Below are 16,412 nucleotides of genomic sequence, written 5' to 3' on the forward strand. Positions count from 1 at the left end.
GATTTGGCCTCGATGCCAAACGGGAGCAAAACGCGTTCTCTTATGGTCGTTTTCCGCCCCAAATCTGGAGGGATTTGGGGTCGGGTTGTGCAAACGAAGGGCGAAGTTGGGAGCAGGTATTTCCCCGTATTCTGCTAGCGTTGGGTGCCCGCTGGCTTTTGGGGCTGGAGGATGGAAAGCATCAGAACGGCAAGAGAACTGCTGGGACATAAAAAAGCTTTTTTGTGGCTCGGTCCCTGGCTTTGGTGGCTTGTGCCAGCCCCCAGCCACAGCCTGAAGAGTGTTGCAAGCAATTGAAAGAAGGGGAAAAAAAAATAAAAAGGCATTCGATGCCAGCTGGCTCTCCAGCTCCGTTAGCTAACATGGTAATGGGGTGTTAATGGGAACAAAACCCATTATTGAGGTGTACCTGTGAGGAGATAAGCCTAGTGCAGGCTGTGGCCGGGGCTGCCACACATGGAGCTGTTTCCCTCAAATATTTGTTGATGTCCTTAACCTGCAGCACGGCAGCGGGGCCAAAGCCAAGCCACGGCCCTAAAAGCCTGCAGTGCCCGCGGTCAGCGGCAGCGTGCCCGCGTCCCTGTTGCTCCCAGGATTTTGGGGGTCTGGGGATTTTGGGGGGCTTGTCAGACCAGGAAACTGACTTGGAAAATGTGACCTGAAGGGTAAGGCTGTGCTGGAAAAACCCAAACCTGCGTTTTCCCTGCTTTGGGGAGGACGGGCACCGAGGGCTGCGGGAGGCTTGCTTTTCCTGCTGCATTTCGCTGCATCCTCGCCGCGTTCCTGCTGCGATGCTGCCATCGTGTGAGCAGCCCCGAGCTGCAGCCCAGCGCCCTGCCGCCGCGTCCCTGCGTCGTGGGAGCCACGCACCAAATCCCCACCGAAATCCGGCCGTGGCCCCTCATGCCCTGCACCCAGGGGCTTGAAAAGGCCGAAAATCAGAAATCCCCCGAGGACGCGGGACGTCGCCAGGCACCGCTGCTTTATAGGGGTGTGTGGGCCAGCAGCGCTGGCGCCGTTTCTGCCTGGTGCCGTGAACCCTGGCTGTGTTTGCCCAGCTCTGTGCAGAGCCGTAGATAAGAAGCAGGTCGGAGAGTTTCCAGCCAGGACGCGGAGGTGAGAGCTGGGCAGGTTTCCTGCCCTGGTCCTGGTTCCCTGCGGCTCCACAGCTCCCCGTGCCTCGTCCTGTGTGCTGAGGGGCCAAGCCTGCGAGCAGCAAGGAGCAGAGGCAGTTTTGGGGATGGTCACGGGCTGTGGGTGATGGGGACGCCGCTGGTGGCACCTCCCCAGGTGCTGCCTCTGAGGCTGCTGGGGTTTGTTTGGGCTCTCTGATGCAGGAACATGTCCGAATTTGTAAACTTCTGCTCTGCTTTTAGCACCGCAGCGCTTCTCTCCCAGCCTCGCTGTGCTCTGGGCGTCGTCTTTCCGAGGCTCTCATAAAGCAACTCCCTTCCCCAGCCAGGACTCACAAGCCCGGAGAAAAATAAAGTTATTCGCCCCCCCCGCAGTGCGTGGCAGCAGCGGCAAGGGAAGGCTTCTCCCTGCGGAGAGGGACTGGGATCGGCGGCAGGTCGGTGCCTTTATTTTCTTTTCCACCTTCCAGACTTGTGTGTGCTTGAAGCAGAAGGTGACCTCACGCGGCGGATGGACCGGTCGGACCTGCAGCATGTCCCGAGGGATCCAGCAGCAGCCCCAGGGATCCAGCAGCAGCCCCAGGGATCCAGCAGCAGCCCCAGGGATCCCCTGGGCACCAAAGTGCTGGGGGGACAGGGGGGCAGAGCCAGTTCCTCTGCTCCCCAGGACGATGCAACCTGCAGATGCCCAGGTTCAGCACCTGCGCTCTCCCATCATTCCTGCAGCAGCAGGAGGGTGTGGAAATGTCTCGTTTTCCCAGCTCAGGGCTGCTGCTTTTCCTTATTTTTTTGAACATGCAGAGCAGGAGCCCAGCCTGCAGCCTCGGCTCTCCCCCCGGTCCTGTCCCTGCGCTCCCTGGCCCTTCAGCTGCTCCAAATTCAGAGGACTTTTACCTGTTTTGATGACTGCAGACCCAGGCTTTCAGCAAGAGCTGCCAACAGCAGCAGTGTTGTAGAAACAAAGCGTGGCCCTTGCAGGTGCTCCTGACGTCGGGGCACAGAAGGCGAGGCACAGAGAAGGGAAATACCAGTATGGACCAGTGCTTGGTGCTGGGAGCTCTGCAGGACATGTGCCAGGATTCACCTGCCCAGCTGGAAGCAGCCGGCGGCCCTCTCTTCTTCAAAGGGGGCAACGTTGGGGCACCGACCCCGTTAATGGAAGGGGCTGCAGGGGGATTTTTAGGATTGGAGCACTGGAGGGAGGAAGCTGAGCATTCCCCTCAGCCCCAGAAGCTGCCCGTGGGGTAACCGGGATCGCGGTTGGGCTCGGAGCAGAGCCCCCCGACTGTGGGCATGGCAGGGGCCACCACAGGCAGCTCTGGTGGAGCTCCACAGCTGGATCCTAATGGAAAGGTTTCCTGCAGCCTGGGATGCTGCCAGGCTCTGGCCTGGGCTTTGCAGGGGTGCGAAGCATCCTCCCGCAAGCAGAAAGAGGCAGGGGAACCCAGTGCTGGTATTTCAGGGGGTGGGAACCGGCTTTGCAGGAGCCTGCACTTTAAATCCCCCTGTAACGACGCCCTTGTCCTGCTGCCACGAAAAAGTCCGTTTCTGGCCCCTGTTCAGCTTTGCAGAGAGGGCGAGCAAGAGCACAAGGAGCCCATTTAGGACGCTGCCATCTCCGGTTGCGCTCCCCGGGGACCCACTGCAGGATGGCAGGATTTAACCCAGCAGCCGGCAGTGCTCGGGGGCCGACGTGGCGATGGAGCGGCGCTCGGTGACCCCGTGCCGTGGAGGCACCGCTCCCTGCGCAGGATCGGCTGCAGCAGCGCCAACGGGTAAAGTTCATTTTTTCTTCCACTTTCTCGCAGTTCCCCTGCGGAGAAGACAACTCCCTGCTCGAGCGGCTGGAGTTGCTCCGAGACGGCAGGTTGGTGCGGCTGGGGATGCTCGGAGAGGTGGGAATTTGCCTCGCCGGGTGGCCGAGCCCTAAAATGCAAAATGGGCAGTACAAGGGGGGGGGGGAAAATACACCTGCCCATGTCGTTGCGTGTCGTCGTAGCACGGTTCGGCGGCTCTGATTAGGGCGAGACGCTATCAGGCACGGGGAAGGGCAGCGCTGGCGTGTGCCCCGAGGAGGAGCGGGGTGGGTGAGTCAGTGGAAAATCCCCTGCACGTGGCTGGCGGGGGGGGGACGGGGAAATGGGGACGGGGCGAGGGGGTTTCCGTGGCTCCCCCAGACCACGCAGCAGGGCTGGTGCATGTGTGGTGGTGAATGGTGGCAGCTCCTGTGTTTGTGAGGCCTTCGTGGCTCAGGAATGGGGAAAGCCACGGTGGGTGGGCACAAAGAGCTGCTCTGCCACTTGTGGGGGGGAAAAAAACACCCTGGGGGCGTCCCAAATGGAAGTGGGGTGCTTGGTGGTGTGTTGGGAGCGAGACGGGTCTCGGTCATGCCTGTCCCAGGTGCCACGAGGATGGTGGCGGGGTTGGGGGACAGTGGTTGGATGAACCCCAGCTAAGCCCGTGCCAGGCTGAGACCTTTGGGTCCCAAGGGAGCTCTGGTGGGGGCCAAGAAGGTGAAGCCCCCACGGGGAAGTGTCCCCAAAGCAGGGGGAGAGGGCAGAGGGACGGGGGGGTTGGGGGTGACCCAGTGGTGGCCGTGGGCACCTTGTCACCCCGCGCAGCTCGGGGCGGCCATCCTAAGGGAAGCGGAGGGGAAAGGCTGGCCCTCTGGGGGGGGTGAGGGGATGGTGCAAGGCCAAGCCCCGTGCCAACCCCACTGGTGCTTTTGGGGCTGAGTCCTGCAGGGCGAAACGTGGCGGTGGAACCGTGTCTCGCGAGCCCTTTGCTGGAGGACGTCAGCCCTGGGAACTGAGCACTGGCCAGTGGGGTTTGTATCACCATTGTTTGTATCACCACTATTCTTCCAAAAATGATTGTCTTGGAGCTTGAGAAAGCTCCAGCAAACCTGCGGCCATCTCCCAAGCGTGGGTTGTGCCGAATCCTTGGGTGGGAAGGGGAAGGTCGCGTCTGGACCCCCACAGGTCCAGTGCTGGGTGTTCCTCGGGGGCTGGCAGCTTTCCTGGTGTGCTTTTGTCCTCCTGGCCTGGCTTGGCGTGTTTCTGTGTGTCACGTACAGTCACAGTGCGTGCCGGCCCCTATTGACTTAAAACCGAGCCGTCCCAGGCCCCGCGTTACACCCAGCGTCGCGGGCAGAGCTGCCGGGCAGGTCGGGCACAAGGGCAATGGGCACTGAGCGGTGCCCAATTTTCTGAGCCAATTCTGAGCAATTTTCTGGAAAGATGGGGAGCGCTCGGGGGGCTGGAGGCATGGAGGGAGGATGCTGAGGCTTGGGTGTCCTGGCAGAAAGGGACCCCCCCCCCCCCCCCATGGAGGCGAGGAGTGAGTGGGTGTGGGGCCAGCGAGCCCAGCCCTTCGCCGCTGCAACCACTCGGAAGTGGATGCGATGCCTTTGATTTGAACTGCGCGTAATTACACGGGGGTGGAAAGCCGAGGGAAGGGAAGTGCCTGGGGAGGGAGGGCTGGGCGGCCAGCCGTGCCTCCTCCGGGACAGCTGACGGCGGGGGATGCTCGGCGGAGCTCGGCTCCACGGCACGGGGGTCTCCCTGCCCGGCTGGAGCCGACCTCTGCGGGGAGCTCGGGGAGGCGAGGGCTGGATGGGGCCCTGCCCTGCGCCAGCTGGAAGCCTCCACCAGCAGCCCAGGTAGGTGCCTGCCTCCCCAACAGCACCGCAAGTGCTTCCTGATCTCATTTTCAGGAGGAATCGCTCGGCTTTCGGGGCTCAGCCGAAGTGGTTGAAAACCCTGGGTGAATTTTGCGGCCGGTGCGCAGCAGCAGGAATCCCTGGCAAACTTTCCCCTGTCTCAAAACCCCCGTCCCCTGCTCGCCGAACACCGGTGCTTTGTGCTGCGCCGCGCTGCTTCGCTCAGCCCCCAAAATCGCCATGTCCGTCCTTTCCGGTCATCTCATGTGGGCTCCCTGCGTGCCTCTTTTGTTTCTTCTGCTCGCTTCCTTTTTCCTGCGGCCCCTTCCTCGCTGCTGCCTCAGCAGCCGCCAGTTCCTGTCCTGCAGCCCCCAGCTCCCCGATGGCGCCCCCGCTTCGTGCTGCTGTCCCAGGGGGGGTCTGGCCAACACCCCCCCAGCTTGCCCCTTCTCCAAGCCAGGCGCTGCCACCCTCCCTCCTCCCGGCTCCGACTGCAAAACCGTGCTTGGCTGCTCCCCCCGAGCAGCGCTGGGTTTGGCAGAGCTCCCAGAGTGAGCCCGGGGAGGGCAGCTCCCAGCACAGCGTGCGGCTCCGGAGCTGCCCCTCGGCGGGGATGCGAGGTGTGGGGAGAGAAATAACGCAAGAAAATGCGATGCCGGGGTGGGAGTGGGGTGCGGTGGGAGCCGGCTGTTCCTGTAAATCGCAGCGGGTGAGTTTGTGCAGCTCACCCCTCGGAGAAGGCTGCTTTCAAAGTTTCGTGGTGCTGTCGCGGCCCAGGGAGACGAAGAACGATGGTGACGTTATAGGGGCACCAGTGATGCCGAGGGATGGTGCAGAATCCCTGGCAGGGACTCACAGCCCCGATGCGCTGCCAGCACGGGAGAGGGGCTGGTAACAGCGGGGGTGGCTTCTGCTGGCCACAGTGGGGACGTTGAAGGAGGTGGAGGAGTTGGCTTGGGCCGGGTAGGATATCTCAAGGGCGGGGGGATAGTGCCTGAAAGCTCTGCCAGGCTCAACAGGAGAGTTTACTGAGGTGAGGCAGGTCACCGGAATCCACAGGAAGGCTTTTAATTCCTTTCTCAGTGGCAAGAAATGTCAGAATCGGGAAATTTCAAAAAAACAAAGGTGCAAAGTACAATCAGAAATAAAGCAGGGAAAATAGCGAGTCGCAGCACGGGGAGTTTCCCAGGCTGGTTTGTTTGTCCCAAGCCTTTCTGCAGCAAGCACAGGTGGATTTAACTGAGCCAGGGAGCCCAGAACCAAAACCCCAATGATTTACTGCCGAAGGCCAAGCCTTGAAATAATTATCCCAGCCTCCACGTATGGGAAGTGTCTGGAACTTGACTTGCTCTGCAAGCAGCTCGATGGTAATTTGTAGTCAGATTGTGGCTGGTTTTCCTCCAGCTCCTCTCCCCAGCAGCGTTTAGCTCCTCACCGACTTTTCCCTGGTTTGCGGCGGCGCTGGGGCTTGGAGCTCTCCTCGGGGGGAGCGCGGCGTGCCAGGTGGGCTGCAGAAGGGTGCATTAAGGAAAGGCGTGGATGTAAAACAACTCTTGAAGTGCCTGGAAGAAATGCAAAGAGCAATTAGCCAGCGCACAACGCTGGGCACTCCCAGCAGGGAGCACAAGCAGCAAAATGGGGGCATGCCCGAGTAGCCTGCACACCGCTGTCCCTCCGTGTTCTTACATTTCCTGGGTGAGCTGCTATAAAACCGGCTGGAGGTTAGCCAAAACCAACAGGAGTTGGCCAAATCTACAGCTCCTCCCTGCTCAGCTGGGTGACCTCTGCTTATTTCTCTCCCTGCCTACCCGGTTGGGACAGGGGATTTGGACAGAAATATTCCTGGTGGTGGACCAGGGATAATTTGGGTGGTGATAACCAGGGCCAAAACCGACCCGCTGTGCGAGGAGCTGTTCTTCTGAGGGCGTTGCTGTTGTGCAGCATGGGCTCGGCATCGCAAGCCGTTGGTTTTGTGACTTTTCAAGGAGTTTGGTGTTGCTTGGGGCTTGAATCCTTCTGTACGCAGGGCTCTGCATGAGGGTGCTGCCGCTGCAGGTGGGTTTTGTGGAGGCCAAGCTCGTGGGACACAAATTAGTGACCAAGCTCATGGGTCACAAATTAGTGACCAAGCTCGTGGATCTCAAATTAGTAGGAGCAATCGGTAATGAGAAGGGTGGCTGTGTGCAGACACACAGATGAAGGGAGGCTGCAGTCCGGAGGAGCTGCCAGGCTGCCTGTTCCCTGGGGCTGGGGGCAATGCAAGGAGGAGCTCAAGGAGTTACCCCCAGCTCCGAGAGTCTCAGGGCTCACCAACATGAGGCTTGGGCAAAATCCATGGGATTTCCAGCTCTGCCTTGGCTGTTGGGAGGCCCTTGGTACCGCAACTTGGAAAGAAAGCTGGCAGAGGTGGCTGCGGACCCACCAGCCCTGGGACCAGCTGGGGAAGAGGGAGAACCGTGGCTGCACTGAGCAGATGGAAGCTAACCTACAGTGGGCTCGGTGTCCTAAGGGGTTTTTCATAATAGATTTATTTCTCCAAATCTGACTTGAGCCTCAGTGCTTCAGCATTGCAGTAAAGACTGGGAAACACCGGGGCTGTGGGGCTCTGCCAGCAGGATGGGAGCTCCTCTTTGGCAGAGGCTGAAGGTGAAGCTGCATCCCCGGCACCTCTGCCGTGCCTGCTGACGGAGCAGCCCCACAGGAGTCATGCCAGGCCCTAAATGACCTCATTTTCATCTGAGGTGAAAATCGCCTTGTGTGGCATGAGCTGGGCTGTCCCCCAAAGGGGCCGTGCTGTGCATCCCGCGCCGACCTCACCCGGCAGGTGTGGAGCAAAAGAGCCCTGGAGCTCAGACTGCTCGAGCTCGCTACGTGACAGCGCGGGGGGGTTTGACCTGTTCCCCGAGCTGCCAGCTCATCGCTCATGATCTAACGACAGAGGTGTTGCTCCTGGAGCCTGGGCAGGAAAGCATTGTCACGGGAGGCAAGGAACGCAAAGGTCTCGCAGGGCTGGGAGGAGCGTGGGTGCTCGCTGCACACCCACGAGCAGCGAGGTGTCCGTGCCTCCTCGCGAGCCTCCCTGCTGGGCTGGTGTTTCACCGGGAGCGCCGGGACACGGCCGTAGCACGGGGAAGGACCAGGTGCCTCCTGGCTCGATCTTTGCTGTAAAGAAGTGCCGGTGCGTGGTGGTTGTTTTTTGCTGAAGGTTTGTTAAGGGAAGTCAGAGCTGGGAGGCCGAGTGGCAGCTGCGCCGTGCCGGTTTAATGATTCGGAGATCCTGGTGTAAATCATTGACAGCGGCGAGCACAAAGACCACAGGTGTGCGTGGGATGGGGCCAAAGGTAGCTGGGGTGGCAGGGAAGCCCCTGTGCCGCCAGCGTGGTGGCAGGGGGACGCAGGGGACAGCTGGATCTCTTTCCTGGAGGGGCACGGTGGGCAGCACGGGGTGCGTCACCTCGGTGCCAGCAAGCTGGGCGAGCAGGGAGGGAGCGGAGCTGCATGAGGTGCCCTCAGGACGGTGAGTAAGGACCGGTTACACACGGCTTGGCACAAGAATGGAGTGGAGGCAGCAGGCAAAGCAGGGATAGCATAGGAGAGCAAGCTGTGGGGTTTGTTAGCCTGATGGTACCATGGGGGCCGGGGGGGTCCCCCTCCTCTTGCTGCCAGCCCTGGGAGCACCGCATCACAGGTGTCCTGCTCTGCCTCATCTTCCTCTGGACGTCCTTGGAGAGACGATGCCGGCCACAGAGAGACTTGTGGTCAGTTTTCTGCTTCCCTGGAGCCTCCAGGTGCAGTACCTGTCTCCGTGCTCTCTGCTTTCCTTCCCCTTGAGGCCTCCTCTGCTCTTCCAGAGGCTGCAGCAGCCTTCTCCAGCCGTCAGCGTCACGGCACCAGGGTTATGGCTGCGCAAGCAATGGCAGTGCACCCTGGTAAGCCAGAAGGAGGGATAATTCGATGGAGAGAGCGGCTTAGACATAAAGCCTTGTGGTTTAATCTAATTTGCCCTCTCTGCAGGCGAGGGATCTGCGCACAACTTTTCAGCGCTGCGATGATGGAGGAGCTTGGAGAGGGGCAAGGTGCTAGAGGGAGGCCAACGGTGCTGGGCACGTACGTGGAGAGTTAGAGGCAGAAAAAGTGGTTGTTTCTGAAACCTCGTATTCCTCTAAATAAAAACCACTAGTGAGTGGGCTGTTTCTTTCCTTCTCTGCCGCTCGTGACAAATAAACGGCCGAGGTCTGTGCTGAGGAGCGGTGCTGTGTGTTGGCAGGATGCGAGAGCTGAGGTCTGTGCTGAGTTACTGGCGCGGGCAGATGCTAGCGGAGCAGCACGTCGGCTGTGCTGGCCTGTGTGCGGTGTGAGTCCTCTGTCCTAAAGCCCCAGGAGCAGTTTGCGAGTGAGATCTCAGCTGGCCGATGTCTGTCTGCAAAATGCCTGGCCAACTAGCGTGGAGATGGGAGCTTTTTTGTATAGGTGTATGTGTATCTAACGATATATTAAGAACCAAAGCAGCCAGCTAAGAAGAGAAGACCCAAAATCAGAAGCAGGGTGCTGATAAAGATCAGAGCAGAGGGGATGGTGAAGTCAGTGTAGCTGATGCAGTGTGCGTTTGTGTGTCTTTTCCTGAAGAAAATGCTCCAGTCTGTCAGCGTGGCTTTGGAAGCGAGCGAGCAGTAAGGAAATGGCAGCTCTGGCGGTGCTGGCAGCGGTCGGGATCCTCTGCCCTTCCTTGCTGCCATGTGATGGGAGAGCAGCCCCAGGACTGCCAGTCCTGCTCGGCCCTGCGTCTGAGTGGCATGCTGGAAAAAAACTCCTGGAAGAGGCTTTGCTGGACTGATGGCAGCTGTCCCATTTTTGCCTTCAGTGACGGAGGGAGTTGGGAAATGTGCTGAATGAGTCCCCAGCAGCGCTGGGGAGGAAGGGTTGGAGGACTGGAGGAAGGAGCTTTGCGACTCGACGAGCCTTGGAGGGCTGCAGGAGCAGCCCTAGGAGCGTGGAGGGCTGAAGCCACGTGCAGCCTGGATAAAGGGGGTGAGCAGCATCCGACAGCGCCTCGGGGCACCGGTGTGCTGGAAACGGGGCCGGATGCAGCGGAGGGTGCGTGAAGGTTTAGGAAATGTGATGCAATTTGCCTGTTGCAAGATTTTCCAAGCCTGTGGAGGTCAGTGGGTTCGCAGCATGCCTGCAGCATGGGTGCTGCCCGTGGTGGCACAGAGAGGTGCGGGGCTGCCATCCCGGCACCGGCAGCACGCTGGCAGCAGTCCCACCGGCAGGGCAGCTTGGGCTTGCGGGTGGACCGGGGACAGCCAAGGGACCCTGTGACAGCAGGTGCTGGCCCCTCTCTTCCAGCACCGGCGATGTTTGTCCATCCTGAGCTCCTGAAGATGAAACCTTCATCCCACGTGGCTCTGGATACCTGCTGCAGAGTTAAAGCTGTGGGTTTTCGAGGTCACGTTTGTGCTGTCAGTTCCTAACCACGGGAAGCGTTTGCAGGCTTGTCTTCAGACAAGCAGCCCTGGCTGGATTTCCAGCTAGGGCTGTCAGGAAGGACTGGGACGTGGGAAGGAAGGGAGCTTGGGGTGGGTGAAGCCATTGCGTGCGCTGACTGCTCCTTTGTGGAGAGCTGAAGGTCGGGATCACCATGGTGTGCTGGGCTCCCCTGGGAGAGCCCCTTGGCTGAGAAAAGCCCCGAGGAAGGGCAGGCAGAGCGGGGAAGGCAGGCGCCAACCCACAGCTTTGTGTAGGAGGGCAGAGGCTGCTCCTGGGAAGAGCTGTGGCTGGTGGAAAAAAAAAAAAAAAAGCAGCTCTGTTAGCATCAACTTCCTTGTTTTAATTGCTCTCATGACTCAGGATTTCGTAGAGGATGTTTGCAGTGCTACTTTTTAGGACGGGAATGATGCTTGGGGGGAGGCTGGGGGCACATGGGGCGCAGAAGCCGACAGCCCCGGTGCGAGGCTGAAATCAGCTGTGGGATCTCTTTGGGAGCCTCCAAAGCATTCGAGATAAGTGGGGTGAGGTGGGAAAGTTCTCTCTGTGCCCTCCCTGCTTCCGTGTCTGGCTCGCGTGCCTGCCTTTTCCTGCAAGTGGCTGGAGTCGGTCTGTTTTCTGGGAATGCTGCTCGACTCTGTCCCGTGACCCAGCGACCGAGGCGTGCTCTCGGGCTGAACAAGCTGGGACCATTGACCCGGACTGCTGTGACGAGGAGCGAGGCTGTGCATGGGAAAAGTGAGCAGCAGCATCCTGTCCGAGGGATGGCTTCTAGCACAAGCAAGCTTTGCAAACCCAAGGCTGGGGAGGAAAGGAAAACCAGCAGGCGTGTTTGTGCCGTTGCACGCGGTTTTTGGCACAAGCAGGATGTTGTTCCACACCAGCTGCAAGATTGGTGTGGAAATCGGGGGGGGGCTTTGCTGCCCGCATGCAGTTTTCGGTAACAGGTTTGTGCTCCTAGCTGCCATCCCTACTTGCCGAGGTCCAGGAGGCAGGCTGCCAGAAGATGCAGTCATGCGTGCTTATTTTAGGAAAGCCGGCGCATCCAGTGTTTGCAGCTGAGAAAATGCAGCAATTCAATCCAGGCCGGGTAGCAGGAGTTTGGTTGGCTGGGTCACAACTGCAGCCTGGTGCCTTCGTCTGGATACACCCGGGGACTCGACAGGCGTTATTCCAGGGCAGGTTAACGCTGCCCAGAAGGGAGCAGTGGCTTTGCCGTGGGCTTTTCTGAGGCTTTGCTTTCGGCTCAGCCCATGCAGGCAGCAGCCAGGAAAAGCTGCATGGTCGGCTTGGCTGGGAGAGCACTGCTTTTGCTTTCTCTTCCTTGTGCAGGGAAGGTTCGAAGGGCAGGCAGCCAGCTCCACAATCAGCCGCTCTCGATCTTTCACAAGGGAAAAAAAAGGAGAAGTAATAGAGCCTGGGATTTTTTTTATTTTTTTCCGAGTGGTTTCAGGTTAGTTCATACTGGCAGCAGCAGTTTGGGCAAGGCTCTCTCCATGCAGCGAGGAGCAACGCTCTGAGCCACGAAGGTTTTTTTTGGTGGAGCAGCTGCTGTGAAGAGGTCGGTTGCTGCTCTCAAAAGGATGTTTAATCTAAGTTCCCAGCAAACGCTATTAATTCTGTTCTTTCCTAAGGTGGGTGTGTAATATGGCTAAGAAGGTAGCAAAGGGTCAGACTGTGGTTGAACATACCTGGTGGGTAGGCTCCCCTGTTCTTCAGGAAGTTAGAGATTTAGGAACATGTTGCATCTTGTGGTTTCCTTCGTGCTGCTGGGGTTTGATAGGGCTGGAGAGGAACCCTCGGGGTGGGAACGTGATGCAGGCGGTGAGGCTGCTCCGCAGAGGACTCGCACCTGGGCGAAACGTCACGGGGCCGGTGGCAGCGTGGGTGGGAAAAAAGCTGAGTGGGAAGAGGAAGAGCCGGTGGCACTAGTTGATTTTTAGGACCGTGCACCTGAGCCGTGGCGTGGAGGGAAGCAGCCCGCGTCTGGGGTCGATGCTGCTCTGCAGATCCCCTTGGGAATGGGCAGCGAGGACCCCGCTGCCAACGGCTGCGTTATGCGCTCTCCACAAGGCGCGGTGTAATTAGATTGCCAGCATCAGCAGTCCAAAAATGACGTTATCTTGCTTGCTAGCTGCATCATGTCCCACGGCAAGCTGAGTAACCACTGCTTTCCTTCTCTCCCCAGGTCTCACTGCCTGCTCCGGGAGGGCACCGCACGCATGGTAGCCGGCCTGGCCGCCCGGCGCCGCCACAGGTGCTGTGAGGTGGCCGCCGCGGGCAGCGGGCGCAGGACGCGATGGCCCAGTCCCGTGCCAACGGGTCGCACTACGCACTGACAGCTATAGGGCTGGGGATGCTCGTCCTGGGCATCATTATGGCCGTGTGGAACCTCGTCCCCGGCTTCGGCCCCACCGATAAGCCCACCGCCAATTCCAGCAACAGCAGCAAGCCCGACCGTGGCAGCGGGGGCATTTTGAAGAGCAAGACGTTTTCCGTGGCGTACGTGCTGGTCGCGGCGGGGTTGCTGCTGCTGTTGCTCTCCATCTGCTTGAACATCCGCGACAAGAAGAGGCAGAGCGAAGACATACCCAGGGTGCAGCACCAGGCATCGGCAGAGCCCTCGCAACAGGAGGACAGGTGAGTCTTTGCAAGGGGAAAAGGGAGTGGGATGGAGGGTAGAAATGACACCAAGGGCTTTTTTTTTTTCCTCTTCCAGGAGGTCGTGAGCAAACAGCAGCGTGTGCTCAGATGAAGGTGGGCACGGCTCATGGTTTAGGGTACAAGCTTGTTTTATAGCTCAGGACGAAATGAACCCAGCTGTATTTACGGTGTTGTGGGTAAAAGGAGGCAGTGTTTGTATGTAAGCTCATGCTTTGTTGGTCCGCACGCTGTACGGCCTGGGGTAGCGCGAGGAGATGCAGTTAATGGTTAACGCAGGAGAGACGGGTGGCTGCTGCGGGGTGGACGAGGAGCTACAGAGGGGTGGGGAAGAGGAGCAGGAAGGCTAGGGCATGCTGTCTTGGTCAGCGTGGCTGGTGGTGCCACATAGTTGTTCAGCTGCAGAGGTGCAGTCAGCAGCTGAGGACCCAGTGTGGACCTGCTGGAAGTGTGCAGGGCTCTCCTGTCTGCCTGGGGATCCCTGCTGCACCTTGCAGACCATGTCCTGTCCCCATAACGCTGGCTTGAGTCTGTCCAGAGAAAGGCAGTGGGTGGTGGAGAGGAATAGAGAGAGGAGGCAGCAGGAGAAAGCGCCTCTTGTGGCTGCTGCCCGGGGAATGATGCAGGTGAGAGCTGCTATGGGTGGCTTCGGAGGGAAGTAGTTTGTGTGCTCAGAGCCTCTAAGAAACCTCTGACACCCCACCAGATGTTACAAGCACCTGCCTATTGCAGAAGCAGCGCGGAGCATAGCTGTGCAGACTGCATGCAGGTGCCGATGGGCATATATTTCTCAGTGGGGACCCCTCAGCAGAGAAACCGAAGTGATATGCCCAACCAGACATACATCCCAGTGCCATGGCAGGGTGCTGAGGTCCCTTCTGAGTGTGTTCTGAGTAATTTGTGGCGAGGTGAGGAGAGAAGTTGGTGTTCTGCTTGGGGAACTTCTTGGGGAACTGCTGAGAGAGATAAGAAGAGATTTTGTGGGCAAATAAATTGATAATCAAGTAAAGACATGTGAAATAGAAACAAGTCTGAACACAGGTGAGGTTGCAGCCTGTTCAAACTGTCATGAGCTGGTATATATAAGGTGGATGGGCAAATATTCTGTCCTTTATTTTTGGTTGTGTTTCATCTCCTCTCTCTGCCCCATACCCGCCGTGAAGCTGAAACCACGCGCAGCTTATGTTCTCTTCTTATCTCCTTCAGCCAAGAAGAGGATGAAGACACATCCTCCCGGTACTACGTCCCCAGCTATGAAGAGGTGATGAATGCAGGCTACTCTGAGCCCCATAACCCGGACAGGAGCCACAGGCTCAGCGTCTCACTGCCCTCCTATGAGTCACTGACGGGGCTTGACGAGGGCGCACAGCCCCAGGGAGCTGCCAGCACGGAGCCCAACGTGGAGCCCGGCGCGGAGCGACCTCCTGGTCGGCACAGCTCGCGCCTGAGCAAGCGCCTGAAGCCTCTGAAGGTGCGGAGGATCAAGTCAGAGAAGCTGCACCTCAAGGACATCCGTCTCAACCTCGCCGACGGGAGCAGCACCCACCCCATCACGATCGAGCCACTGACACCCCCGCCAAAGTACGAGGAGATCCAGGGGAAAGCGCTGGAGAGCCAACAGATGACTTAGAGAGGAGAATTTGGTGATTCTGCAGGTTGAAAACACTTGGAGAGGCTTGGGCAGAGGGTGCGGGAGCATTTGGCACTCCCTGGATGCTGAAATATTGAGGAAGCAGTCGATGGAGACTGCGGCATTGCACGGACAGGACCGTCTCTTCCCAGGATGGCGTTGTGTCAGATACCACAGGGAAATGTCAATGTGTCTGCTGCTGTGAAGGACACAAAGGTCGGAAGGACTGGATATGTGTTTTGTGTTGTTTTAAATTAAGGACAGCCTAACGTATCTTCTCTCCTTTGTGCCTTGCCCCAACAAGAGGTTTTAAAGCCACCCAACTGCTATTTAGCAAGAATTTTCCGAGAGGAAAAAGGAAACATTCTTTCTTTCTTTCTTTCTTTTTTTTTTTTTTTTTTTTGGTCTTTTCTTTCAGAGTAAGGCAAGCAAAAGTGTCAGATCAGTGCTGTAGCTGTTCTCTGCTCCAGTCACTGGTGGGGTTGGGATAGTGGGATAGTGGCATGGGGCCAGCCCAAGCCCATGCAGAATTGTGTGCTTGCTGGTGCAAAGCAGAATGAAATGAGCCCTTAAACTTGTCAGACTTGTAGGTAAGGCTTTACCCGTAGGAAGTTTCTTACTGGCATCAGCTCCCGTGCTCCTGTGGGAGAGGACTGTATTTCTTGCCTCGGTGGTTTTCTCTTTGTGTGTTGTGTTGGGAATTGAAGGGACAGTTGGTAAACGCAGGGGGCTGGGAGCTGCAGTAATGTACCTCTGCCAAGAGGTGTTCAAGACGTTCTGGGTGCAAAACGACTGTAGAGCGTGCTGTGCAAGCAGACCTTTTCTAAATAAATATTTTGTACATGGTGTGTGTGTGTGCATTTGTGCACAGATGGCTGTTCCCACAGAATGTAAGCCAGAGCTGTATGAAATCAGGCAACTGTTTTAGGGTGGATGCTGCTCCTCTGCCATCCTGGAGTTACACTACCTCCTGAGCTTGCAGCAATGCCATGGCTTACAAAGTCATGAGCATCCTGCGTTCTCAGCCACATATTCCCTCACCTCATTTGAATGTGAAGGGATGGATGGAGAGCTAAAACTCTCCCAAGTTTGTAGCAGATGTCCACGCTGTGTTTTTGTTGAGAGGATGCTGATGTTGGTGTCGGTACGACCTGTCCAATGGAAGTTGACTTGGCGATAGGGTAAGTAAAAGGTATGAGAAGAGTGCAAATGGCCAAAACAAAGACAAGAAAGAGATTCTGGTCCAAATCCATATAACAGTATATCTGGTGATTTATGGCTTCATATTCCATCTTATTATTTCTATTATTGTAATCACAGGATATTCACTTTGTTGTGCCCCAAAGGACAGCATGATCTCAGATGAGCAGAATAGCGTCATATAATAAGGGTCTTCCTTAATCAAATGAAGGGAAAAAGAGTAATGGAAGATCATTTTAACTTTCCCCCAGCCTCGTGTGCCTCAAAGAGCCTGCCCCCAGGGGGAAGCAAGTGCTTTAATTCCTTGCTGAGTTTGCAAGTTCTTCCTAGGGTGTGACTCTGGTCAAAACATTGGACCCTGAAATCTTCCATGAAAGATATATCTGCAGGAACACAAAGTCCTCTCTCCCTGGTGACAAAATGCAACCGTAACAGTTGTCCTGCAAAATGTAGATAAATATCAGGTTAATAATGTGAGGTCTTTTGTCTGAGTGGTTGGGTGTTGGGTTGGGTGTTGCTGCTTTACCAGGACATCCTGTGTCATGAAACAATCTGGGAAAAGCAGAATCTTTCTGTGTGCAGTGGAGGAACGAAGCTGAGAAACTGATATAGAATGTAGTGACCACAGTGAAACATCGTGTGA

The 16,412-nt window shown here is 57.6% G+C and overlaps 1 protein-coding gene across 7 annotated transcripts; it reads left to right on the plus strand.

Moving 5' to 3' along the window:
• The first annotated feature begins 161 nt into the window (after positions 1-161).
• On the plus strand, positions 162-15,415 carry TMEM51 (transmembrane protein 51). 7 transcript variants are annotated; one of them, XM_083803021.1, is made up of 3 exons: positions 162-2,908; positions 12,467-12,918; positions 14,146-15,415. In XM_083803021.1, the coding sequence occupies exons 2-3, from the start codon at positions 12,578-12,580 to the stop codon at positions 14,567-14,569; spliced, it is 765 nt and encodes a 254-aa protein (XP_083659147.1). In that variant the 5' UTR covers positions 162-2,908; positions 12,467-12,577; the 3' UTR covers positions 14,570-15,415. The 7 variants fall into 7 exon arrangements, with proteins under 7 accessions (XP_083659147.1, XP_083659152.1, XP_083659146.1 ...); XM_083803026.1 differs by lacking the exon at positions 162-2,908 and adding an exon at positions 2,971-3,000; XM_083803020.1 differs by lacking the exon at positions 162-2,908 and adding an exon at positions 4,395-4,794.
• The last annotated feature ends 997 nt before the right edge of the window (positions 15,416-16,412 follow it).

Source organism: Anser anser, assembly GCF_964211835.1.
Source record: "Anser anser genome assembly, chromosome: 17".
NCBI classification, from domain to species: domain Eukaryota; kingdom Metazoa; phylum Chordata; class Aves; order Anseriformes; family Anatidae; genus Anser; species Anser anser.

Bases quoted from the DNA above. Each gene is read 5' to 3' on its own strand.
- TMEM51 (XM_083803021.1), top strand. From the start codon at position 12,578: ATGGCCCAGTCCCGTGCCAACGGGTCGCACTACGCACTGACAGCTATA. The intron at 12,919-14,145 runs GTGAGTCTTTGC...TATCTCCTTCAG, and splicing joins CCCTCGCAACAGGAGGACAG to CCAAGAAGAGGATGAAGACA.